The 27,440-nt window shown below is 41.6% G+C and overlaps 1 protein-coding gene and 1 non-coding gene across 6 annotated transcripts in view; both read right to left on the minus strand.

The window, feature by feature from the left end:
* Positions 1-27,440, minus strand: part of ATF7 (activating transcription factor 7) — a 109,560-nt gene that overhangs the window by 21,267 nt on the left and 60,853 nt on the right. For 3 of the 5 annotated variants that reach the window (XM_013987090.3, XM_005652573.4, XM_013987072.3), the window contains 2 exons: positions 7,241-7,337; positions 2,999-3,117 (listed from right to left, as the gene is read on the minus strand). In XM_013987090.3, coding sequence (XP_013842544.1) covers positions 2,999-3,117; positions 7,241-7,289 — 168 coding nt within the window. In that variant the 5' untranslated portion in view covers positions 7,290-7,337. The remainder of the gene's footprint in view (positions 1-2,998; positions 3,118-7,240; positions 7,338-27,440) is intronic. The other 2 variants (XM_013987080.3, XM_013987086.3) reach the window with 1 other exon arrangement.
* LOC146403192 (U6 spliceosomal RNA) lies at positions 23,918-24,023 on the minus strand. The gene has a single exon (XR_014804710.1). It is a non-coding gene; the product is annotated as a U6 spliceosomal RNA (small nuclear RNA).

Raw genomic sequence — 27,440 nt, forward strand, 5'->3', positions numbered from 1 at the left:
GATTAACCTGCTCTCTCCTTCTTACAAGGAAAGAGCTCCCCTGGAAGTTTTTTCTTATGTCTTGGCTTTTCTATATTCTTATGGGACTCCATGCCTCACTGCGCTAAACAATTATGGGAGATATATATTAATGTATACAGGTTTTGAGATAGAGATATTACAATTTTTTTTTTTTTTGGCGGGGGAGCCACTATTGTGTTATGTGGAAGTTCTCAGTCCAGGGATCAAACTTGTGCTGTAGTTGCAGCCTGCACCACAACTGTGGCAATGCCAGATCCTTAATCCACTATGCTATAAGGGAACTTCCTAGAATTTTTCTGAACTATTATGAAACACAGACCTGACTTTTATTTTATTTTTTGTCTTTTCTAGGGACGCTCCCGCGGCATATGGAGGTTCTCAGGCTAGGGGTCGAATCAGAGCTTTTGCTGCTGGCCTACGTCAGAGCCACAGCAATGCGGGATCTGAGCTGTATCTGCGACCTACACCACAGCTCACGGCAATGCCGGATCCTTAACCCACTGAGCAAGGCCAGGGATCAAACCCGCAACCTCATGGTTCCTAGTCAGATTCATTAACCACTGCACCACGACAGGAACTCCAGACCTGTCTTTTAAACTGTAACTAATGACCCAGAATTTTAATTCTAAAGTAAACTTTGACCTTTCTAATTTCCTTTTTCTCCAAGACCCCTTACTCCATGGGAAATATTTTTCTTTGACTCTGCTGCAGCCTTTTTTTTCTTCCCCCCTTCAGCTGTGCCTACAGCATGTGAAAGTTCCTGGGCCAGGGACTGACCCTGTGCCATAGCTGCAACATGAGCTGCTGCAGTGACAACACTGGATCCTTAACCCACTGCGCCACAAGGGAACTCCTGACTCTGTTCTTGAATTATTCCCTCTGATCTTCCAAATTAAAGGATTTTCTAGGGATCTGGAAAATAAAGGTTAAAATCAGAATCATAGCACCTCAGAATCTGAAGTGATTCCAACATTTTAATCCTCTCTACAATGTCTATACTAAATGGCCTACATATAATTGAATACACTTTGTGATAGCTTCCACCTCTAGGCCACAAAGAATAAGTTTAACCCCGCTTTTAAATGAAAGCTCTTCAACTATTTGAAGACTGCAATTTTGTTCACATAAATAAAATCTTATCATTTTCAAGCAAAATTTCCTCAATTTCTTTTCTCTCTCTTTTTTTTTTTTTGGCTGCCCTGCAGCATATGCAGCTCCTGGGCCAGGGATCAGATTGGAACCACAACCTAGACTTAAGCCACAACTGTGGCAAGGTTGGATCCTAAACCCACTGTTTGGGGCTGGGGTTCAAGCCCTCATCCCTGGGCTCCTAAGACTTGGTCAATCCCATTGCACCACAGCAGGAGCTCCCCTCAGTTTCTTTTTCTTTTTTTCTTTTCTTTTTTTGTCTTTTTGCCATTTCTTGGGCCACTCCCGCAGCATATGGAGGTTCCCAGGCTAGGGGTCGAATCGGAGCTGAAGCCGCTGGCCTACACCAGGGCCACAGCAACGCTGGATCCGAGCCACATCTGCAATCTACACCACAGCTCACGGCAACACCGGATCGTTAACCCACTGAGCAAGGGCAGGGATCGAACCTGCAACGTCATGGTTCCTAGTCGGATTTGTTAACCACTGCACCACGACGGGAACTCCTCCCCTCAACTTCTTTTAAATGTTCTCAAAGTGACCTGATTTGTAATTCTTTCACCATCCTGGTTGATCTCCTGTAAAAAGCTTTAAGGACATCCTTCTTTAAGTCTAGTCTTGAATATTACTAGAGAGCAACTTGAAAGTTAAGAGCCATGTACACTGAAACAAAGAAGAGCCAAAATTCAATAAATGTTTATTGATTGGCTGCCTGAACAAAACAATTCAGGGAGTTCCGTTGTGGTTGCAGTGGAAACAAACCTGACTAGCATCCATGAGGATGTGAATTCAAATCCTGGCCTCTCTCAGTGGGTAGGGAATCCAGCGTTGCCATGAGCTGTGGTGTAGGTCACAGACTCGGCTTGGATCTGGCATTGCTATTTGACCCCTAGCCTGGGAATGTCCATATGCTGCAGGTGTGGCCCTATTAAAAAACAAACAAACAAACAAAAAAACAGTTCAGGTGAAAAGTCTGGTTAGCTCAGAAAAGAGTGGGGTTTGGCAAAAAAAAAAAAAAAAAAAAAAGTTATCTAACAAAATCTGTGTAATTTATAATCTTTCTTTAACATCTTCATCATAATCAGAACAAAAATAATTTAAAAAACAGACTGCTGAATAATGCTACACGGGTAGGGCTACCAGACTGAATTTTTTTTTTTTTTTTTGCTACACCTGAGGCATGTAGAAGTTCCTGGGCCAGGGATCAAACCCTCAACACAAGTGTTTCCATTGTGGCTCAGAGGGTTAAGAACTCGCAAAGTGTCTTTGAGGATGCAGGTTCAATCACTGGCCTCACTTAGTGGGTTAAGGATCTGTCATTGCTGCAAGCTGCAGTGAGGTTGCAGAGGCGGCTCAGATCTGATATTGCTGTGCCTATAGTATAGGCCTCCGCTGCAGCTCCAATTTGACCCCTAGCCTGGGAACTTCCACGTGCCATCAGTGTGGCCATAAAAAAAAAAAAAAAAAAAAAAAAAAAAAAAAAAAAAAAAAAAAAAAGACCAGACAAACAAAAACCGAAAACCAAAATACTTTGCCATAGCAGTGACCAGAGCTGCTGCAGTGACAATGCCAGATCCTTAACCCCCCTGTACCACAGGGAACTTCCAAGAAGGCTGATTTCTGATAAAGATCCAACACTTGTGCTGATCCATCATCTGGACCCTGTAAAGCCTGATGTGGCTGACTCGGATTAGTAAGTACTATCTGGTTCTACAGAACAAAGCCCATAATTTGTGCTTTAATCAATTAAACAAATTATCCCAGAGCACAATGAAAGTTGCCCAGATCTGAACATCACCAGTTTTTCAGCTAAAGTCCCATCTCTTGCCTTTTTTTCATCCTCATCTGCAGCTTTCTTGAATTCATGTTCAAAGGAGCTAGCTAGTTCATTGAAGAGTCCCACCTCTTCACAGTTCTTCAGGAATCTAGTCGGAGTAGGAGTTTGATCTGTAGACATGGAAAGAAAAGGAACCTCTATTTTAGTTTTGACCTGAAATTAAAATTTGAGAGTATATAGGGAACACATTTTTATTCTTCTATTTGGAGAGAATCTCTGTGTTAGAGCAAATTTGCTTTTATGGAGCCCTAGTAAGTAAAGACTGCTGTTAGGCCACCAGAGGGTGTCTGTGCTGTGCTGCCTCAAGGCGAGCAGAGGGAAGACGGAACAATGTTTTGCTGTGCCACATCTGTGTAACTGCCTTTTTCTCAGAAGCCGGTTTCAGCTCCCTCACCCTCAAACAAAACCAAACCACCTACCCAGGTGGACTCTGTACAACTTCCAGGCTGGAAAATCAAGTCGAGTTAAATGACATTTTCTTTTTACACTCACCCACTGCTAGGTCTGAAGTGAGCAGGTATAAGAAGAGGGATGTTAAAATCTGATGAGAAGAAACTGAGGATCAGATAGCTGAGTCTGCTTGCTAAAGCTACCAAGTAAGAAAGGGTGCCCTGTCTTTCAGTGGTCACTGAGGTAACCTTCTAAAGGCATTCTAGACAAATCCAGGGGCTGGGGAACAAGACAGCGAGATCATGAGCTAGCAAAGGAAACTGCAAACAATAGAGCTCATTTCACAGAGACCTGGGCTCAGGGCAAATTCCGGAAACCAGGATATTTAGATTTAGATTTGCCAGCCAAAATATCCTCTTGGGGTCCCCGCACAAGTCTCTCCTCAGCACTTGGGAAGAGAAAGGCTCCTCGTAACCCATGGGAACTTTTAAAACAACTTGAATTTTGGATTTGATCTTCTTTCTATCCTGTTTTTCTAGTTTTTCTCCCTTAGGTCAATTGACTCTTGTTCCCTGGTCCTAACTCTATTATGACGCTTTTCCTTGACATGGTAATCACTTCAGGGATTCATCTCATACTCCAAAGCACTAAACTGAATGATTGGAATAGAACAATGTTTAAATGGTATTTTCAGGAGTGAGATCTGGGGTTAAAATTGCTCCTTCTAGTGTGATCAATTTGGAACAGTCCAGTGGGATTTTCCATGGAAACAACATAATTTTTTCTTTTTTTTTAAACAAAACCTCTTCTGAACCAGAGTGTTTGGAAAAATTACCACTACCTCCCAAAATAGTTTTAAAAGGTTCTCTGGCAGCTTTCGTTGGCCAACGATAAAGCCACTTTCCCTCCATCCCTGGGTGAGTGGAGGTAATATTCCCTTATGTTTAGAGAGTACTTCACTAAGGGCACAGAAAAAAATCACAACTCAAGTGGAACAGGACAGGGCAGCTAAGGGCATGGCTATGGTAGAAGAGGGCCGTTTGAATCTCTGATCTGAGGCTCATACAAACTTCTCCCATTCCTGAATGAACAACCAAACAGCCAGAAAAGTGTATAAGAAAACTCTTAGCCTGCTCTGATGATTCCAAAAAAAAAAAAAAAAAAAAAAAATCAACAGGTGTTTACTGAATACTTTCTGTGTTTTGCTGCTATATATGCATACACCTGTGTTCATCTTTGGGGGAGGGGGAAAGAGAAGCATAGGAGTTTTAGCCAAATATAAGACATGATTCTTGCCATAGAGAATTAAGAGAATGTTTTTTAGTTGAGGAAATAACACTAATATAGTTGAGTAGATACCATGGGGCTAGGTTATGGAAAGCCTGAAAACCCAAGCATAAATAGCCCCGGAGGTCTTCTGTGGTGCAGCACATTAAGGATCTGGCATTGTCACTACTGTGACTGAGGTTGCTGCTGTGGAGCAGGTTTGATCCCTGGCCCAGGAATTTCTACATGCTATGGGCATGCCCCCCCCCACCCCCAAAAAAGCCTTGGAGGTCACTGTGGTGCAATGGGATCTGTAGCATCTCTGGAGCATTGGGATGCAGGTTTGATCCCCAGCCCAGTAGAGTGGGTTAAAGGATCCAGTGTTGCCGCAGGTGCAGCACAGATCATACCTGCAACTTGGATCTGATCCCCAGCCCAGGAACTCCATATGCTGCAGGGCAGCCAAAGAAAGAAAAACAGCCTTATAGTAAAATAAAATAGGAAGATAACAACAGATTTTAAGCAGGGGAGAAGAGTTTAAGAAAGTCTGGATTTTCAATAGAAGGTGAGATGGATTAGAGCAAAACACTAGTCAAGGAGGCCAGCTAGGAGACAATGGAGGAATTCAAGCATAATGACAGTGGATGGGAGGAAGAACAGGAAGGAACAGAGCAGTCAGAATCTGAGGAAAAAATAAAACAACTCAAGATTTTGAGAATACTCATATCACTGAGTAACAAAGGAGAGGAATTGGTCTAGGGGACAAGAAGGTAAGATCAGTTGCTGACATGAAGATACGAATGACAAAAAAAGATATTCAAGTTAAGTGTTCAATAAGGGGTTGAAACACATGTGACTTAGCAGGTCTTAGAGACAAGAGAATCACTAGCCTAGATAGGATATCAGAAGTGTGCAATGGGGTGAACACTGCAAAACAGAATGAAAAGAGCAACAGGAAATCATTTTCTCTCCCTGGGACGGTCCTGTATTAATATTTCTCACCACTCCTGGAGACACAGCATAGGCCCTTCCACCTATTTAGAATAACCCCTCCATCTTGATAACCATGCCCCATACTTACCTCTTTCAAACATCTCTCCAATCAATTTCACTTAATACTAATTCTCTTAGTATTGATACTGTATTATTCACTTGGACTTGACTGCAAATACTAATTTTTTTTCATATCTATATGCCCTGACAATAAATTTAAGTATGTGTTGCCTACATATGTGTTTACATCTTATCCATTCTTTCCGAGGACCTTCCTCAGGCTTTTTCTTTTTTTTTTTTTTCTGTCTTTTTGCCTTTTCATGGCATATGGAGGTTCCCAGGCTAGGGGTCTCATCAGAGCAGTAGCTGCCGACCTACGCCACAGCCACAGCAACACCAGATCTGAGCCGCGTCTGCAACCTACACCACAGCTCACGGCAATGCCGGATCCTTAACCCACTGAGTGAGGCCAGGAATCGAACCTGCAAACTCATGGTTCCTAGTCGGATTCGTTAATCACTGAGCCACAACGGGAACTCCTCCTTCAGGCTTTCTTAAGGTTCATCAATGACAATGTCCCCAACTCAGGTCTTCTTCCCAGAATTACAATCCACAGGCTCCTAGCAAAGTGCCTGGTGCATGCAGTAGGTATTCAACAAACACTTGCTGAATTAGTAAGGAACAGGAGATCTGTAGAGCAAGCCAGCTTTTTCATGTATGAAAGTATGGGAGGAGGGTTTTTCTCTTTCCTTCTCCGTGTCTCCAGTAGCATTTTAGTTAGTAGTACTTAGAGAAATTTTGCCTTACCTGAGTTATTAGCTGATATAATAACTACCAACTAAATCCCCTATTGGTTTAATAATGAGGTAAGCTTACTTAACTCAGGCTAAGTCAGAACCCCTCATTGGTATTAAAAGAAAAAGCCCACTTTGGTTTGCATGTCTGTCTAGCACAGAACTGCTGCACGATTTGAGAGCAGCTGCTGAGAATGCTCCCTCGAGAATGGCATAGGTGAGCAAGACAAAAATCTAAAACAACCGGGGAAAGGTTTCAGGTCACCCAAATTGGCTTAGAAAAGTCCCACTGAGTAAATGTCTTGTTTGCCCTCAGTGGTGTCTGGGTTCATAAAGGGAAGTTGAATTTACGAACTGACAGTTTGCCTGCTAGGGGAAAACTGACACCCGGTGGAAGAGAAGCAGCCAGGTTAGTTCAGCTTTCTTGCTTTCTTTTGTTCATTCCTTCACTGTGGGTAGGGAGAAAAGTTAAAGGCATCTTTTGATTGTAAATCTTCTAAAGTCTTAATAAAAAGAAGGCAAGGAGGGAATAGACTGAAAAAAGCTAAGACAAAACCTCAACACACTGACCCTCTAAAACTGCAGACCCCAATCTTGTATTAAAAACTGAGAACAGAGGGCACAATAGAAACTTGGGAGCTTTCAGTGTTCCTTTTTCCTGATTAAATGCAGATCACATAAGGGCTCTTAATGGGAGAAGGGGAGTATAGCTCCCAGTACATCTGGTCCCTGGTATTAATCTTAACTGTCTAGTGATATCAAGGCACGTGGCTTCTGGGGCAGCAAATACCTGCAATGATGACTGAGTCAGTTCGGGCTGGGCCAAATTTCAATGTCATCTCATGCTTGTGTTTATGAACTGCCAGGTGGTCCTCATTTGTAAATCTCTGAAACGAAACAGAAACAGAGATGTGAAAAAAAAAAAAGAGCGATTCAGTGCCCTTCTAAAATGTCCTACCAAACATCCTGCAGTCAGGTTGGTCCCTGGAAATGGAACTGGAGAGGGAATGAAAAGGAGAAAAAAAAATGGAAGTGATGGAAAAGGAGAGGAAAAGGAGATGGAAAAAGAGAGTAAAAAAAAGAAAATAGGAAAGGAGAAAAGGAAACACTAGAAGGCTGGGAGGAGAGGGGAAGGGGAAGACTGTAATATCAACTGCTCTGAAATATCAGGTCCAAACGAGAGAAATGGACAGACTGTTGGTGAAGTGGGATCCAGGCAGGAGGCTCCAAATGAAAAAAACATGAAGGCAAACTCATAGTAAACAAGGGGAAAATAATTTTTATTAATAATAATAAAGAAAGGAGAAGGGAAAGGCTGGGCACTAGCTGGTCATCACAGAAATAGGAAATTCAGAATGAAGCTCTCCATGGCAGGGCTGAATTGGACTATTTATGAGGGGGCTAACAGGGAGATAAATTATGCAGGATTAGGAGAACCATTTAACTTCCTGGCCTCCACAGTGCTGCAGCAGGCGCCTGCCCAGCTATTTGGCTCAGGGTTTTAATGAGCCAGGATGGAGCTGTAGAGGACAGAGGCCCAATGGCCAGCAGTAATGGCACACACCAGCCCCATTGGCCAAATGCTGTCTCCCTTTATCAGGCAGCCCGCCTGGGCTCCATCAGCCATAAAGGGGCCAGTGCGATGCTGCTGGCTATATAACAGCAGAATAAAAATGCAAGCAAAAAAAATTTTTTTTTGTTAGGGTAGGGAGAAGCCCATAAGCAGGATGAGGGAAGGGGGAAAGGAGATGGTACAGAGAGTTTATTTATTTAGGGGTTTGGGTGAAAGGACAATGAAAATGTGAGCCTAGATCTACCTCAGTTTATGACTGGGTAAGACAGGATTACTGGACAATAATTTATGCTCCCACCCCTTCTAAGGGGGAGGTGAAAGGAACAGATGAACAGCAGTAATTCAAAAGAATGATACTCTCAAAATTCCCTTTGAGGCTAGCTGGCCAAGTTCCTTCATTAAAACATGCCTGCAACACAGTAACAGCTTGGATGCTGCAGTTTTCCATAGCTCCTTCACTAGCCAGGCTCTGAAACATGGTTCTATCTGTCTTTTTGTTTCTAAAAATAATGATTGGTTAGTCCTCTCTTTTCATTCTCCGCCTTAGATCCATACTTCCTACCAAAACTATACCTTTAGCCCTCTTCCCACAGCTTTTGACTGCAAGCCAAACAGACAGGAGATGGCCACATCCTAGCACCTACCAAGTCAAGAATGCAACACTGAACTGTTTGAATCCCTTTGTTTTATTTAAAAGTAGCTTTCACCAAATTTGCTCTGAGCTCTGTCCTAACTATAGCCAGCTTAAGACCTAAAATACTTCCAGGCTAGGCATATAGGTCTGAAGCATAAAAGGAATTTTCAGTTAAAATTATGAAGAATCAAGAAGTAAAACAGTCCAAAGAAGACTACCTGCGTGGTTTCCAGTGGATCTGGGATAGAACTGAATAAAGTGAGGGGATATTTAGCCAAGAACTTTCATTTTCTCTACTGTTGATTAACCATAGGCATCAACTTTCTCAGTCACAGATTTCCTCCTTAAGTAAAGAAAGGTGGGGGGTTCCCACTGTGGCTCAGTGGTAACGAACCCAAATAGTATCCATGAGGATGAGGGTTTAATTCTTGGCTTCACTCAGTGAGTTAAGGATCTGGTGTTGCCATGAGCTGTCGTGTAGGCTGCTGATGCAGCTTGTATCTGGCATGCCTGTGGCTGTGGCGTAGGTCTACAGATACAGTTCTGATTTGACCTGGGAGCCTCCGTATGCCGTGGGTGTGGCCCTGGAAAAAAAAAAAAAAGGTGGGGGTGGGGACACAGTCTGTTAACCAGGGGTAGAATATGTCTAGGTTAACAAGTCACTGTGGAGGATCTGGGATTACTGGGTATTTGGTAAAAGAAAATGAGCAGAACTAGTCTATAACAGAGGAAAAACATCATTTTACAGGGACAGGAAGGGAAGTGGATTAGACAGGGGTAAACTTTCAAAATGTACTGGTAATGTTATAACAATCTTTTTCCAAAAATATGTTTATAGACACTTTAAGTAACTTGAAACATTTGGCACAATGTTCTAGAATATAGAAGAATGACTTTCAAGCAAAAAATCCTTTTCTCCTTTCAGAAATCTAGTTTGTTCAAAACTGCTTGAAGAAAGATTTTACTTCTTTTCGTTTTTTTTGTTTTTGTTTTTGTCTTTTTGCCATTTCTTGGGCTGCTCCCGTGGCATATGGAGGTTCCCAGGCTAGGGGTTGAATCGGAGCTGTAGCCACCGGCCTACGCCAGAGCCACAGCAACTCGGGATCCAAGCCTCGTCTGCAACCTACACCACAGCTCACGGCAATGCCGGATCCTTAACCCACTGAGCAACGCCAGGGGTCGAACCCGCAACCTCATGGTTCCTAGTTGGATTCGTTAACCACTGAGCCACAACAGGAACTCCTGAAGAAAGATTTTAAACCTCCAGGTTTTGCTCTTTTACAGTTTTAAAAGCACCCCCCCCCTTTTTTTTTGCTTTTTAGGCCTGCACCTGCAGCATACAGAAGTTCCCAGGCTAAGGGTTAAATCGGAGCTGCACCTGCCAGCCTACACTACAGCTATAGCCACAGCAACACCTGATCTGAGTGGCGTCTTCGACCCACACCGCAGCTCAGCAGCTCACGGCAATGCTGGATCCTTAACCCACTGATCGAGTCCAGGGATAGAATCCGCATCTTCATGAGTATTAGTCGGGTTTGTCACCCGCAGAGCCAAGGTGGAAACTTCTGTATGGTCTTAATTTATCTTGTTTGTCCTCTAGCTCTTGTCCCTTTCTGCTGTACTTCCCCCATTCCCTTCCATGGTATACCCCATTCCCCTTCAAACTATTTATTTTTTCCAAATCAAAAGCTGGGGTCTGAAGAAGGCTGAAGGTGGCTGAAGGGATCTCCTACCCATCAGCATCTTAGAAGGTTTGATAACTTGTCAACATGGATAGAAAAAAAAATGATTTTTATCTTCATTAAACTCTTTAACTGAAATTTAGCATTCCTAATTCATAACAGAAATTGCACATATTTTCATATCACATTACAGTTATTACTGGTATCTCAAAATAGCCTTTCTACTCATCACTATTTTAAAATTATGATAGTCAACATATCTGCCACTAAAGCTTGTTATTTAAAGCATCAATCGGGGAGTTCCAGCTGCAGCTCAGTGACTTAAAAAGTTTTTTTTCTTATTAGGGCTGCACCTGTGGCATTTGGAAGTTCCCAGGCTGGGAGTCAAATCAGAGCTACAACTGCCAGCCTACGTACGCCACAGCCACAGCAATACAGGAGCTGAGCCATATCTTCATGCGACCTATGCCACAGCTTGCAGCAATGCCAGATCCTTAACCCACTGATCTAGGCCATGGGTTGAACACGCATCCCCATGGATACCGGTCAGTTCCTTAATCCACTGAACCACAACAGAAACTCCCTGATTTAAAAATATTCTGGAGTTTCCTATGTAGTATAGTGGGTTAAGAATCTAAATGTAGCAGCTTGGGTCTCAGCAGAGGTGCAATTTGATCCCTAAGCCTGGCGCAATGAGTTAAAGGATAAAGGATTTGTTGCAGCTGTAATGCAGGTTCAATCCTGGGCCCAAAAACTTCCACATGCCTTGGGTGTGACCAAAAAAAAAAAAAAAAAAAAAAAGAATATTTTTCTGAGAAAGGGTTCATAAGCTTCCCCCAACTACCACTGGGGGTCATGACACCACAAAAGTTAAGAATCCCTCTTGACTAAATCTGGTAGTACTTGTCAGAGGAAGAGGAGCCAAAAGGGCAGAATTTTTAGAAGCAGGGCACTGGCTTGGTCTTTGTTCTGGTTATTTCTTTTTCTTTCTTTTTTTTTGGGGGGGGGGGAGCTGAGCCTGCAGCATGCAGAAGTTCCCAGGCCAGAGACTGAACCTGAGCCATAGCAGTGAACTTCCATGTGGCACACCTGTTACCCTAAAAAGCAAACAAACAAACAAACAAAATCTAGCTCTCCTATTTGTGTATGTGTACGTATATATACACACATATATATATAGCTTTTTAGGGCTGCACCTGAAGCATATGGAGGTTCTCAGGCTAGGGGTTGAATCAGAGCTGCAGCCGCTAGCCTACACCACAGTCACAGCAACATCAGATCCAAGCCTCATCTTTGACCTACACCACAGCTCACAGCAACGCTGGATCCTTAAACCACTGAGCCACTGAGCAAGGCCAGGGATCAAACCCGCAACCTCATGGTTCCTAGGTGGACTCATTTCTGCTGTGCCATTATGGGAACTCCGTATTTGTTAATATTCTTAATGAGTCTTCCTTTGTTCTTCAGTCTTTACGTATGACTAAGGTTTTAGCAAGGAGCCACTCAGGGAACATTCACATTGGCTGTAGGGTAAATAATGATAATTTTCAGTAAATGTGCAGATATTAACTATCTCCAAGACAATTGAGGGCTGATATCATTCAAAATGGGGGCTGAAGAATTTGACTCATACTGGATCAGGAAAGCAGTTTATATGCTTTGGGAGGAGATCTGAAAGGTAACACAAGTTTAGAGTCTTAACTGCTCAAGTAAATGAATCATGACATTCTATGGGTTGTCTTTGTGTGTGTGTTTTAATGGTTTCCTTTGCTGTGCAAAACTTTTGAGTTTAATTAGGTCCCACTGGATTATTTTTGCTTTTACTGTCATTATTCTAGGATGTGGATCAAACAAGATGTTGCTGCAATTTATGTCACAGAGCATTCAGCTTTATGTTATCCTCCAGGACTTTTTATAGTATCTGGCCTTACATTTAGGTCTTTAATCCATTTTGAGTTTATTTCGTGTATAGTGTTAGAAAATGTTCTAATTTCATTCTTTTACAAGTAGCTGTCCAGTTTTCCCAGCACCACTATGGAAGAGATCATCTTTCCTTCACTGTATGTTCTTGCCTCCTTTGTCATAAATTAGTTGACCATAGGTGCTTGGGTTTATTTCTGGGCTTTCTATCCTGTTCCACTGATTTACATTTTGGTTTTGTGCCAGTACCATACTGTTTTGATGAGTGTAGCTTTGTAGAATAGTCTGAAGTCAGGGAGCCTGATTCCTCCAGTTCTGTTTTCCTTTTTCAATATTGCTTTGGCAATTTGGGGTCTTTTGTGTTTCCACACAAATCTAAAAATATTTTGTTCTAGTTCTGAAAAGAATGTCATTGGTAATTTGATAGGGATTGCACTGAATCTGTAGACTGCCTTGGGTAGTACAGTCACTTTGACAATATTGAATCTTCCAATCCAAGAGCATGCAATATCTTTCCTTCTGTTTTGTGTCATCTTTGATTTCTTTTATCAGCATATTATAGTTTTCAGACACAGATCTTCTGTCTCTTTAGGTAGGTTTATTCTGAGGCATTTTATTTTTTTGATATGATGGTAAATGGGATGGTTTCCCTAATTTATTTTTCTGATCTTTCATTGTTAGTATATAGAAATGCAATAGATTTCTGTGTATTAATTTTGTATCCTGCAACTTTACCAAATTCATTGATGAGCTCTAACAGCTTAAGACAACTCACAGAATGGGAGAAAACCTTTGGTCTAGTCACCAAAATATACAAACAACTCATACAACTAAACAACAACCAAAAAAGCAACCCAGTTGAAAAATGGGCGGCTAATCTAAATAGATATTTCTCCAAAGAAGACATACAGACAGCCAGCAGGTAATGAAAAAATGCTCAACATCACTAATTATTAGAGAAATGCAAATCAAAACTACAGTGAGATACCACATCGCACTGATCAGAATGGCCATCATTAACAAGTCTACAAATAACAAATGCTGGAGAAGGTGTAGAGAAAAGGGAACCCTCCTACACTCTTCATAGAAATGTAAATTGGTACAACCACTATGGAAAACAGTATGGAGGTTCCTTGGAAAACTAAATACAGAACTACCATATGATCTAGCAATCCCACTCCTGGGCATATATCTGGACAAAACTAGAATTAAAAAAGATACATGAACCCCTATGTTCACTGCAGCACTATTCACAATAGCCAAGACATGGAAACAACCTAAATGTCTATTGAAAGATGAATGGATCAAGAAGATGTGGTACATATACACAATGGAATACTATGCAGCCATTAAAAAGAATGAAATAATGTCATTTGCAGCAACATGGATGCAACTACAGATTCTTATGCTAAGTGAAGTCAGAAAGAGAAAGACAAATATCATATGATATCACTTATATGTGGAATCTAAAATATGACACAAATGAACCTATCTACAAAACAGAAACAAACTCACAGACATAGAGAACAGACTTATGGTTGCCAGGGCGGAAGAGGGAAGGAGTAGGGTCGACAGGGAGTTTGGGGTTGGTATATGCAAATGATTACATTTAGAATGGATAAGCAATGAGGTCCTACTGTATAGCACAGGGAACTATATCCGATCTCTTAGGATAGAACATGATAGAAAATAACATGAGAAAAAGAATGTGTGTGTGTGTGTGTGTGTGTGTGTGTGTGTGAGAGAGAGAGAGAGAGAGACTGGGTCATTATGCTATACAGCAGAAATTGGCATAACACTGTAAATCAACTATATTTTACTTTTATTTTTTTATGCACCAAGGCATACGGAAGTTCCCAGGCTAGGGGTTGAATCGGAGCTGTGGTTGCCAGCCTACACCAGAGCCACAGCAAAGTGGGATCTGATCCATGTCTGTGACCTACACCACAGCTCACGGCAATGCTGGATCCTTAACCCACTGAGAGAGGCCAGGGATCGAACCTGCATCCTCATGGATACTAGTCAGGTTTATTACTACTGGGCCACAACAAGAATTCAACTATAATTTAATTGGGAAAAAAAAAAGAATCAGGACTTGGCATAAATGGGAGAGGGAAAGTGTTATATGCTAATTTGCACCCAATCTAGAGACCAAGATGATATAGATTTGCCCTATCCAGTATGGTAGCCACCGGCAGTACATGGCTATTGAGCACTTGAAATGTGACCAGTCCAAACTGAGATGTACATCTAGGGGGAGATCCTGTCGTGGCTCATCAGAAACAAATCCAAGTATTGTCTATGAGGATTCAGGTTCGAACCCTGGCCTTGATCAGTAGGTTGGTGATCTGGCGTTGCTATGTGCTATGGTGTAGTTCACAAACACAGCTCAGATCCCAAGTTGCTGTGGCTATAGTGTAGGTTGGCAGCTGTAGCTCCAATTTGACCCCTAGCCTGGGAACCTCCATATGCCTCAGGTGCAGCCCTACAAAATAAAACAGAACAAAACAAAACAAAACAACACAACACTAAGTTTTGAAGACTTAGTACAAAACAAGAAAAAGAGATTGTAAAATACCTCATTAATTTTATTTTTATTACAAGTTAAAATGATAATTATTTTGGATACTAGATTAAATAAAATACATAACTAAAATTAATTTTGCTTGCTTTCACTTTTTTCCCCTCTTTTTAGGACCAAACCTGCGAAATATGGAAGTTCCCAGACTAGTGGTCAAATTGGAGCTACGGCTACTGGCCTACACCACAGCCACAGCAATGCTTAACCCACTGAGCGAGGCCAGGGATCAAACCCGTGTCCTCATGAATACTCGTCGGGTTTATTACCACTGTGCCACAAGGGGACCTCCTACTTTTACTTTTTAATGTGGCTACTAGAAAATGTAAAATTACATATGTAGCTTACATTTTTGTGGTTTGCACTATATTTCTTTTGGACAGCTCTGATCTAGATGACATGGTCAAAGATCTAATGGAATTTTAATCATGTGCCAAACTTGATTATTTCCCCAAACCTATTCTCTCTAAATACAGTTTAGGAGTTCTCACTGTGGCTCAGAAATAACACACCTGACTAGTATCCATGAGGATGTGGGTTCTACCTCTGGCCCTGCTCAGTGAAGGACCTGACAATCCAAATGCCACAGATGCAGCCCTGAAAAGACAATATATATACATATGTGTGTGTGTGCGTGTATGTGTGTGTGTGTGTATAGTTTATTTGTTTATACTATATGGCAGTGGTTTTCAAACAGGGGCAACTCTCTCTCCCAGGGGATATTTGGCAATGCATGGAGGAATATTTGCTTGTCACAACTGAGGGATGCTACTGAACTCTAGAGGACTGATGTCTGGGATGCTGGTGCATATCCTGTAATGCACAGGATGGTTCCCCAAAGCAAAAAAATTATCTGACTTAAAATGTCATTTGCCTCGGTTGAGAAACCCTGCTACAAGGTAACAGAGAAAAAGAGAAAGAAACAAACAAAAAAAGGGGGCTGTTTTTTAAGTCTCCCTTGCCAAACTGCCAGCACATGTTTTTGGATCTGAAACTTGGAAGGAAAAACACAGGCAGAAAACTCCCAACCTCATTTCATAAAATGGCTGATGTACTACAGATCTGCAAATACTTAGGACAGGGAAATTGGGAAGATGGAGTCAGAAGGCAGTGTAATTAGGAGAAGAACAGACTAAACACGGAATTCTCATCTCTGCCTTGTTAGTAACAAAGAAATAAGACAGAAAAAGCAAATCCAATCCTGCTGTGTAGCACTGGGAGCTCTGTCTAGTCATTTATGATGGAACATGTAATGTGAGAGAAAAAAATGTATACATGTAAGTGTAACTGGGTCACCATGCTGTACAGTAGAAAAAAAATATATTTCTAAATAAAAGATTAAAAAACACCCAATTTTGGCCACTTTTGATTTTCAATCCCTAGTGGAAGAAAGAAAAATATTGAGAGAGGAAATTTTCTTAGTTTAAGAAATGTTAAGAAGCATAAAATGGAGTGTCACGACTCTGAGAAAGTCAATCTGAAAACCGATATTAGTATTATAATGGGCAGGGAAAGTACAGTTTTGGTAAAAACATTTTCCATTTCTAGGAAGTTGATTCTCACCCATCCTACTGTGATGAGAAACTAGAATCCTACCTACTAGGAAACTAAACAGAGCTAAGTAAAAAGTCAATAATGGCTTGAAGAACAAGCATGGTGAGACTGGAAATTAGGAATACATCTCAATGAAAAAAACCTTAAAATTTTAATTTTTAAAAAATTGATGTATACCATGTACAAACTGCACAAATATTAAGTGTATAGCTCAACAAATTTCTACATAAGTATATGGTGGTGTAACCACACCCAGATCAAGATATGAAACATTTCAGGCACCCAGAAGGCTCATATCCCTCTTTTCTTAAGCTTTCAAATGAAATAATTATATAAAACACTTAGTACCTAGCATACAGCATGTCAACTAGTTCTCTCCTCTTTTCCTTTTTTAAATCTTTCTTTCTTTCTTTCTTTTTTTTTTTTTTTTTGTCTTTTTGCTATTTCTTGGGCCGCTCCCACGGCATATGGAGGTTCCCAGGCTAGGGGTCCAATCGGAGCTGTATCCGCCGACCTACGCCAGAGCCACAGCAACGCGGGATCCCAGCCGCGTCTGCAACCCACACCGCAGCTCAGGGCAACGCTGGATCATTAACCCACGTAGCAAGGGCAGGGACCGAACCCGCAACCTCATGGCTCCTAGTCGGATTCGTTAACCACTGCACCACGATGGGAACTCCCCCGTTTTTAAATCTCAAGGTAGACAGATACTACAGTAAAAATTAGTTTTTCTTTGTAGAATAAATCCTTTTTTGGGCCACTCCTGCAGCATGAGGAAGTTCCTGGGCCAGGGATAGAACCTGCGCCACAGGAGTGATCAGGGCCACAGCAGTGACAACAACCAGAGTCTTAACCTGTTGAGCCACAAGGGAACTCCATTTGCAGAATAATTCTTTTTTTTTTTTTTTTTTTTTTTTTTGTAGAATAATTCTAAGTAAGTCAATGCTTAGAGTTCTTTTTTTTTTTTTAGTCTTTTTAGGGCTGCACGCACAGCATATGGAGGTTCCCAGGCTAGGGGTCGAATCTGAGCTGCTGCAGCTGCTGGCCCACGCCATAGCCACAGCAACGAGGGATCTGAGCCACATCTTCAACCTACACCACAGCTTACAGCAGTGCTGGATCCCCAACCCACTGAGCGAAGCCAGGGATCGAACCCTCAACTTCATGGTTACTAGTCAGCTTTGTTAACCACTAAGGCATGATGGGAACTCCCTGGAGTTCTTTTCCTAATCCTGTTAAGACTAGTCTTCCAGAAGCTTTTGCTTTTTTTTTTTTTTAGGACTGCACCCACAGCACATGGAGGCTCCCAGGCTAGGCGCTGAATCGGCTCTGTAGCTGCCAGCCTGCGCCACAACCACAGCAATGTGGGATCTGAGCCGCGTCTGTGACCCATGCCACAGCTCATGGCAACACCAGATCCCTAACCTACTGAGTAAGGCCAGGGATCAAACCTGCAACCTCATGGTTCCTGGTTGGATTTGTTTCCACTGCACCACAACTGGAACTCCCCAGAAGCTTTTTGAAACAGCAGCACTGAACAGCACTGAAGTGAAGGCTCAGGGCGAATGTGAGCTCAGGCCAACTAAAGCTAAATTTTTGTCTACTGACTTTGAGCCAGGCACAAGCATATGGGGATTAGAAATGTAATAGTTTCAAGCTAAATCCTTGGTAAGTTTTGTAACCAATGAAATTTCTGTGCAATATGCACTCAACTCCCAGCCAAATTCATTCCTGAAATGTTGTTTTTGGCTACTACAGCTCCAATTTCTGTGTGGACTTGCCTCACATTTTAAAATGCTCTTATATCCTGACCTGTAATTAATTCACATCCCTTTCTTTGTTTTAGAAGAGTAGACTAGGGGAAGGAGACAAATCAAAACGCTTTGGTTATTAGGAAATGAGCCCTGAATGCCTAAACTATCAAGGAATTGAGCTTGTATTTGTGATAGAAAAGTCACTTGTGCTGAAACCCAACTACCCTCTTCTCTATAATTTGTGGATTTGGTACCACTTCATGAACAGAATAGCTTTCTTTTATTAGAGTGTCTACACTTGGGCATAATCTGATGAAAGAAAATAGTTTGAAAAAGCAGGAGAAAACTGTGAAACTGTGGGGAGCAAACTCTAGGATATAGTTATATCAGTGCTGAGCAGAGTGGAAAGAATAGCGGACCTTTTCTTGGACACTATTTAATTGCTTCAACTGATCTTCTGAAAGAAGAAAAGAAACAGGGAGATCTGCAACAGTCTTTTTTTTTTTTTTTTTTTTTTTTAAAGGCCCACACCTGCAGCACATGGAAATTCGCAGGCTAAGGGTTGAATAGGAGCTGCAGCTGCTGGTCTATGCCACAGCCACAGCAACACAAGATCCTAGCCGTGTCTGAGACCTACACCACAGCTCACGGCAACGCCAGATCCTTAACCCACTGAGTGAGGCCAGGGATTAACCTGCATCCTCATGGATATTACTCGGGTTCACTGAGCCATAACTGGAACTCCTGCAACAGTCTTTGCAACAGTCTTAATAAGGCTTCTTATCCTCACTTGCAGAGCTTCTACTCCCAACACAAGATGTCATTTATGTTTGGGAAAGTGGAAAAGGGAGAGGGGAAGGGACTAAATACATACCTCGAAACCAACATAACTTTCATTTGTACCTTAGTCAAACCGAGGCTCCTGGTTTCTACTTCAAGATGCTGCTGTTTACGGAATGAGTCACACATCCTGCTTTGAATACTTCATGGCTCTTGAATGAATCATTTCAAAGTACAGGATTGTTCAACAAATAAATACAACCACAGCAGCAGCAGCTCATAGGCTGCATGTGTGAGTAAGGTAATTTATAGAGGAAAAATAAGAACAGGAAACTTCTTCCCAAAATACTCTAAGAGAGAATGTTGTCAGGGAAATAAGAAGTACAAACTGAAGAATAAAAGGAGGGGGGGAACCCACCAAATTATAACTAAGGCAAATTCCTTTGTCTGTGGGTTGAAGAATTTTTTGCTTGGGGAAGGCTGTTTGAGTGTCTTAAAGAGAAGATCCTGGCAGCTGGCTAAATTAGTTCATTGTAAAAAGAAGGAATTTTGAGAGGAGAGACATTATTTGACAGTTGGTCTAGCAGAAAAGACCTGATAGATTATAAGCCCTTCAAGAGGAAGAATCCTCATTTGTCTGTTCATGGAAGAATCTAAGCACTTCAAACAGTACCTGCACACAGTAGGTACTTACTTAATAAACACTTGTTGAATAAATGTCAACTAGCATATCTCATTAAAGTGCTACAAAGCACCCCCAATTTATGAAACTTTTATCCATGAGTACAATGGTGGGAGTATTTTTCATTATCAATATCCAAAAGAAGAGTTGATATTGTAAATATCAGCTCTTACCTATGGAACTAAATAAAGGCTGGGCCCAGTGAGGACAAGAATATCCTAATGGGAGGAGCTTAGAATAAGAAACAAACCGAATTTCAAAAATTAAGGCAATAAGAAAAGGTCAAGATGGTAGCAAAGGGGATTTAAACCATTGGGAAGAATTTGACTCTGAGGGGGTTGAAATCATTCCCAGAGGAGATTTTATTTTATTTGTCCTTTTAGGGCCACACCTGCAGCATATGGAGGTTCCCAGGCTAGAGGTCGAATCAGAGCTGTTGCTGCCGGCCTACACCACAGCCACAGCAATACAGGATCCAAGCCGAGTCTGTGACCTACACAACAGCTCACAGCAACACTGGATCCTTAACCCACTGAGCTAAGCCAGGGACCGAACCTGCAACCTCATGGTTCCTAGTCAGATTTGTTTCTGCTGCGCCACGAGAGGAACTCCCCAGAGGAGATTTTAAAGGGATGTAAAATGCACTGGTTTTCCGGCCCTCTTGTATTTTCACAACTCTTTTCTCCTATTCTTCCACTAATACTTTCTATCCAGGTCGGTCTCTAGTGATTTGAAAAATCCACTTGTTTTCAGTTTTGTGCCTCAAGACAATCTCCCTATTCTCACATATGCCTTCCTCTTTCCCCTCAGTTTATCCAAATACTACCACTTTCCAAGGCCCAGCTGAAATTCAATTGCTTTTTCTTTTTTAACTGAGGTATAGTTGATTTACAATGTTTTGTTCGTTTCAGGTGTATAGTAAAGTATATACACTTTTTCAGATGATTTACCTTTGCAGGTTATTACAAGACCAATTGCTTTTGGGGACTTCATGTGGAAGTGCCCAGGCAGGGAAATGACCCAAGCCATTGCAGTTGGTTCTTAACCCACTGCACCACAGCAGAAACTCCAACCAACTGCTTTTTGAAAGCTTTGCTAATGACTAATCTTCAGCAGTCTATCTTTCCTGAATTTGTATGGTACCTTGAACAATCTGCACCATATCATTTAGAATTCTAGTCTACACAGTCTCATAGGTTTGTACGGTAAACTACCAGAGGGTTAAAAATGTACCCTACACTTATTTTTATTTTTTTTGTTTGGCTTTTTGTCTTTTTAGGGCTGCATCCATGGCAGAGGTTCCCAGGCTGGGGGTCTAATCGGAGCTACAGCTGTCAGCCTATGCCAGAACCACAGTAACGCCAGATCCTCAACCCACTGAGTGAAGCCAGGGATCAAACCTGCAACATCATGGTTCCCAGTCAGATTTGTTTCCGCTGCACCAACGATGGGAACTCCACCCTACATTTATTCTTTACCCTCCCACCTACCCCATCTAAGGGCTTAATCCAATAGCGAGCACATAGTAAGTGCTCTATGAATTCCTTTTTCAGTGATTAGGTCAGGTTTTACATAGCGGTATGAGAATAACTGCTGAAAAGCTTTATCAATTTTGGATTCTAAGACCTTTCACGGGGCACACTTTTGGAATGACCCTTTTCCATTTCCATTTCTAAAGGTATGTTTCATTATGTAAATAAGTGAGAATCAGTGTATCTTCCTCACTATTTTGTTAAACACCAAAATAATACAGATTCCCTTTAATACAGAAAGGCACTTAGGACACTTCAAGTACACTGGAATTATACCGCTTTCACATGAAAGGACATTGATGCCTTGTGGCAAATTTATTTTCTTCAGGTATCTGATTCCATCGCTGAACTTTATTTTATTACCAACTAAAATGTTCTGTGCAAAAAAATGGCAATTCATCAATAGCAACCTTTTCCTTCTTCATGCCCCAAACCACTGGTGGTAATTTTAACCACATCTTTTTAAGCATTTCCTTTTCGGATCCCAATGACTTGAATTTTATTGGGCAGAGTATCAGCATCTCACAGGTATCAAGCAGTGTCAAGAACTGGATTCCTCCTTTTACAAAGTTTACCCTGGAGTATCCGACAAGAGGAAAAGGTATATTACAATCAAATCAACAAGCCAGGTGAGGGTTGGGGAGTGGAAAAAGAATGTTAAAACCCATAATCAACAATGAATTGCTAGATCTTCATTGTTAGGATCTGAGATTAACATTAATGCATTATTCCACAACAGACAGACCAATGATGCAACCATTCCTCTAAGCAGCGGAAGTTTTAAATGCACAGCCACACCTGATCACTCATTTTTATTTTCGCTCCTGTTCCCTCCTCCTGTTTATGACAAATGTGAAAAATCATGAGCCCCAAGGGTGTGTCTTGTGCCAAATAAGCTGCAGGTGCCTAATAAATCACAGCAAAAAGGTAATGAGCTCCAAAGGTCACATAGGTCAACTCCAACCAGTGTTGGGCAGTGCAGGAAAGAGAGGCAGATACAATTTCTTATCAGTATGGGGAAAGATTAGGTGTTTTATTTTTATATCTTGGCCTAATGGGATTGAGAAATATAATCTTATTTGAGGTTTAACTGTACTTAGAAGGTCCTGGGCATCTCAATTTCTATGGATTCCCTAGTATATCACAGTAAAGCAGTAAGTATAAATGTTGAGGGTTTCTTTTTTTCTTTTTCTTTTTTTTTTGGTCTTTTAGGGTCACACCCTCAGCATATGGAGGTTTCCAGGCTAGGGGTCAAATTGGAGGTGTAGCTGCTGACCTATGCCACAGCCATAGTAATGCGGGATCTGAGACGTGTCTGCGATCTACACCACAGCTCACAGCAACACCAGATCCTCAACCCATTGAACAAGGCCAGGGATAGAACCCTCATCCTCACAGATACTACTCGGATTCATTTCCACTGAGCCATGACGGAATACCCAGTAAGTATAAACCTTTTCTCCTTCTCTCACTCTCTTTATTTTTATTTATTTATCTATTTATTTATTTTATTTTAGGGCTGCGCCCGAGGCATATGGAGGTTCCCAGGCTAGGGGTCGAATTGGAGCTGTAGCTGCTGGCCTATGCCACAGCCACAGCAATGCAGGATCCTTAACCCACTGAGTGAGGCCAGGGATCAAACCTACAACCTCATAGTTCCTAGTCAGTTTCGTTTCTGCTGCACCATGACGGGAACTCCTCTTTATTTTTTGATAGTGGTAAAATACACATAAAATTTATCACTGAAACCATTTTAAGTGTACAGTTTAGTGATATTAAATACATTCATATTGTGCAACCATCACTACCATCCCTGCTCATAACTCTCTGTATCCTGCAGAACTGAAACTCCATAGTCATTAAACAATAACTTCCCACTCTCCCTCCAACTCCTGGCAACCACCACTATACTTTCTGTCTTTATGATTCTGCCTATTCTAAGGGCCTCATTTGAATGAAAGCATACAGTATTTGTCTTTTTGAGACTTACTTCACTCAGCATATCTTCAAGGTTCCTTTATGTTGCAGAATATTGCAGAATTTCCTTCCTTTTTATTATGGCTACATGACAGCCCATTGTATGTATATATCACATTTTGTTTGTCCATTTATCAGCAGATGGACATTTGGGTTGCTTCCATGTTTTGGCTATTGTGAACAATACTGCTATGAATATGGCTGTACAAATAACTCTGCTTTCAATTCTTTGGGGGCATATACTCAGAAATGGAATTGCTGGATCATATAGTAATTCTGGGTTTTTTTTTTGGCCATGCCTACAGTATGTGGAAGTTCCCAGGCTAGGGATCAAACCCGAGCCACAGCAGTAACAATGCTGAATCCTTAATCTCTAGGCTACCAGGGAACTCCAGGAATTCTATTTTTAATTTTTTGAGGAACTGTCATGCTGTTGTCCTCATTGGCTATACCATTTTAATATTGCCACCAGAAATGCACAAAGGTTCCAATTTCTCCATATCCTCACCGACACTCATTATTATCATCATTTGTCTTTTTTAGGGCCACACTCATGGCATGTGGAGGTTCCCAGGCTAGGGGTCAAATCCAAGCTGTAGCTGCTGCCCTACACCATAGCCAGAGCAAGGTAGGATACAAGCCGTGTCTGCGACCTATACCATAAATCCCAGCAACGCTGGATTCTTAACCCACTGAGCAAGGCCAGAGATCAAACCCATGGTCCTCATGGATACTAGTCCAGTTCATTAACTGCTGAGCCACGAGGGAACTCCTATTTTTAAAAAATTTATTATGATTTTTTTTAATATGGAAAGCTTCATGAAATTGCATGTTATCTTTGTAAAGGGGCCATGCTAATCTTCTCTGTATCTTTCCAATTTTATATATATGCTGCTGCAGCAAGCATTGATTTTTTTTGTTTTTTTTTTGCATTTTAGGGCTGCACCCATGGCATATGGAAGTTCCCAGGCTAGGGGTCGAATCAGAGTTATAGCTGCTGGCCTACGCCACAATGACAGCAACACCAGATCTGAGCTGCGTCTGTGACCTACACCGCAGCTCATGACAACACCGGATCCTTAACCCACTGAGCAAGGCCAGGGATGGAACCTGTGTCCTCATGGATGCTAGTCAGATTCATTAACCACTAAGCCACTAAGGGAACTCTGATTTTTTTTTCTTTAAAAAGTAGCCATTCTAATGGGTCTCAAGTAGTGTCTCATTGCAGTTTTGATTTCCATTTCTCTATTGATTAGAGATATTGAGCATCTTTTCATGTGCTTGGTTGGCTATCTGTACATCTTTTTTTTTTTTTTTTTGGAAAAATGTGTGTTTTCACTTTTTTTTTTTCCTGCTTTTTAGGGCTGTACCTGCAGCAATATGGAAGTTTCCGCACTAGGGGTCGAATTGGAATTACAGCTGCCAGTCTAGGCCAAAGCTACAGCCACCAACCAGAGCCACAGCCATAGCAATGCCAGATCCAAGCTGCGTCTGTGACCTACATCACAGTTCACAGCAATGCCAGATCCTTAACCCACTGAACAAGACCAGGGATTGAACCTGCATCCTCATGGATACTAGTCGGATTTGTTTTCGCTGTGCCACAAAGGGAACTTCTAATTTAGTTAAGTCCTTGATCCATTTTGGGTTAATTTTTGTATGTGGTGAAGAGTCCAACTTCATTCTTTTGTAAGTGAAAATCCACTTTTCGCAGCATCATTTGTTGAAAAGACTATCCCTTTCCCCACTTAATGGTTTTGGCATCCTTGTCAAAAATCACTTGACTATAGGAGTTCCCATCATGGTTCAGTGGTTAGCAAACCCAACTAGCATCCATGAGGATGTGGGTTCAATCCTCAGCCTCGCTCAGTGGGTTAAGGATCCAGTGTTGTGCCATGAGCTGTGCTGCAGGTCGCACACGAGGCTCGGACCCTGCGTTGCTGCAGCTGTGGCATAGGCCAGCAGCTTCAGCTCCGATTTGGACCCCTAACCTGGGAACCTCCATGTGCCACAGATGCAGCCCTAAAAAGACCAAAAAAAAAAAAAAAAAAAAAATCACTTGACTATATATGGATCCCTATTCCATGCCCTTGGTCTACATCTGTCTTTATGCCAAACCACAGTTTATAAACTGTTTCAAGTTGAATATAGTTTATGATGTCATGTTAGTTTCAGGTATACAGCATAGAGATTCAGTTTTTTTGCAGATTATATTCCATTATAGGTTACTACAAAATATGAGATACAATTCTCTGTGTTGTACAGTAAATCACTGTTGTTTTTTTTTTTTTAAGGGCTGCACCTGCAGCAAATGGAAGTTCCCAGGCTAGGGGGTCGAACTGCAGCTGCAGGTGCGGGCCTACACCATAGCCAAGTCACACCAGATCTGAGCCACATCTGTAAGCTACACCAGAGCTCATGGCAACACCAGATCCTTAACCCGCTGAGCAAGGCCAGGAATTGAACCCACATCCTTATGGATATTAGTTGGGTTCCTAACCCGCTGAGACAACCCGCTGAGCCACAATAAGAACTCCTATCTATTTTATGTATAGTAGCTTGTACCTGTTAATTCCATACTCCTAATTTGTCCTTCTGCCCCTCCCTCTTCCCTTTGGTAACCATTAAGTTTGTTTTCTATGTCTGTGAGTCTATGTTGTATATATACTCATTTGTATTATTTTTTAGATTCCACATATAAGTGATATATTTTTCTTTCTCCGTCTGACTTAATTCACTAAACATAATATTCTCTAAGTCCGTAAACATTGCAGCAAATGGCAATATTTCATTCGTTATGAATAATATTCCATTATATGTATGTATATATAGTATACAGACCCCCCCACACATTTTATTTATTTTTTTTAGTCTTCTGAGGGACTAACCCGAGGCATATGGAAGTTCCCAGGCTAGGGGTCAAATCAGACCTAGAGCTGCCAGCCTACGCCACAAGCACAGCAACACCAGATCCAAGACACGTCTGTGACCTACATCACAGCTCATGGCAACACCAGATCCTTAACCCACTGAGTGTGGCCAGGGGTTAAACCAGCATCCTCATAGATACTAGTCAGGTTTGTTATTGCTGAGCCACAATGGGAACTTCCACATGTATCTTTTTGATACATGCTGCTGAATTCTGTTTGTTAGTATTTTGATGAAGATTTTTGCATCAGTGTTCATAAGGGATATTGATTTGTAGTCTTCTTGTGGTATTTTTTGGTCTTTTTAGGGCCAAACTCACAGTATATGGAAGTTCCCAGGCTAGGGGTCAAACTGAAGCTGTAGCTGTCGGCCTACGCCACAGCCACAGCAACACAGAAGCTGAGCTGTATCTGGGACCTACACCACAGCTGAAGGCAATGCTGGATCCTTATCCTACTGAGCAGGGCCTGGGATCAAACTTGCATCTTCAATGGATACTAGGGTTCGTTTACCGCTGAGCCATGATGGGAACTCCTCTTGCGGTGTCTTTATTTGGTTTTTGTATCCGTATTATGCTTGTCTTGTAGAATCAGTTAGGAAGTGTTCCCTCTTCAATTTGTCAGAAAGTTTGAGAAGGGTTGCTATCAGTTCTTCAATAAATGTGTGGTAGGATTTACCAGTGAAGCCTTCAGGTCTACAAGTTTTCCTTGCTAGAAGATATTTTTATTACTGATTTAATCCCCTTACTAGTGAAACGTGTATTCTGATTTTCTATTTCTTCATGATTTAGTCTTGAGAGGGTTTGTGTTTCCAGGAATTTATCTATTTCATCTAAGTTATCCAATCCACTGGCATACAACTGTTTATAGCACTCTCTTATCATCCTTTTCATTTCTGTCGAGTTGAGAGTAATGTCTCCACTTTCATTTCCAATTACTAATTTGTATCATTTTTTCTTAGTCCATTCAGCTAAAAGTTTGTATGTATATGTGTATGTGTTTGTTGATGTATGTATGTATGTACTGGTTGATGGTACATATTTTATTTTTATCTTTATTTTTTTTGGTCATATCTGCAACATGTGTAAGTACCTGGGTCAGGGATTGAACCCATGCCACAGCAGCGACCTGAGCTGCTGCAGTGACAGTGTCAGATCCTTAACCCCCTGCACCACAAGGGAACACCAATGGTACACATTTTAATTTTACTGAAGCATGCTACCAGTTCCTTTCATATCCCATCACATCCACATCACTGCCATTAACGCTTATCTTTTTTTTTTCTTTTCTTTTTTTGCTGCAGCATATGGAAATTCCTAGGGTAGGGATCAAAACTGTGCCACATTATCGACCAAAGCTGCTGCAGTGACAACACCAGATTCTTAACCCACTGCACC

Source organism: Sus scrofa, chromosome 5 (assembly GCF_054392235.1).
Source record: "Sus scrofa isolate SSC_HxYL_T2T_F1_AM1 chromosome 5, Sscrofa_HxYL_maternal_Yorkshire_Landrace_v2.0, whole genome shotgun sequence".
Lineage (NCBI taxonomy): Eukaryota > Metazoa > Chordata > Mammalia > Artiodactyla > Suidae > Sus > Sus scrofa.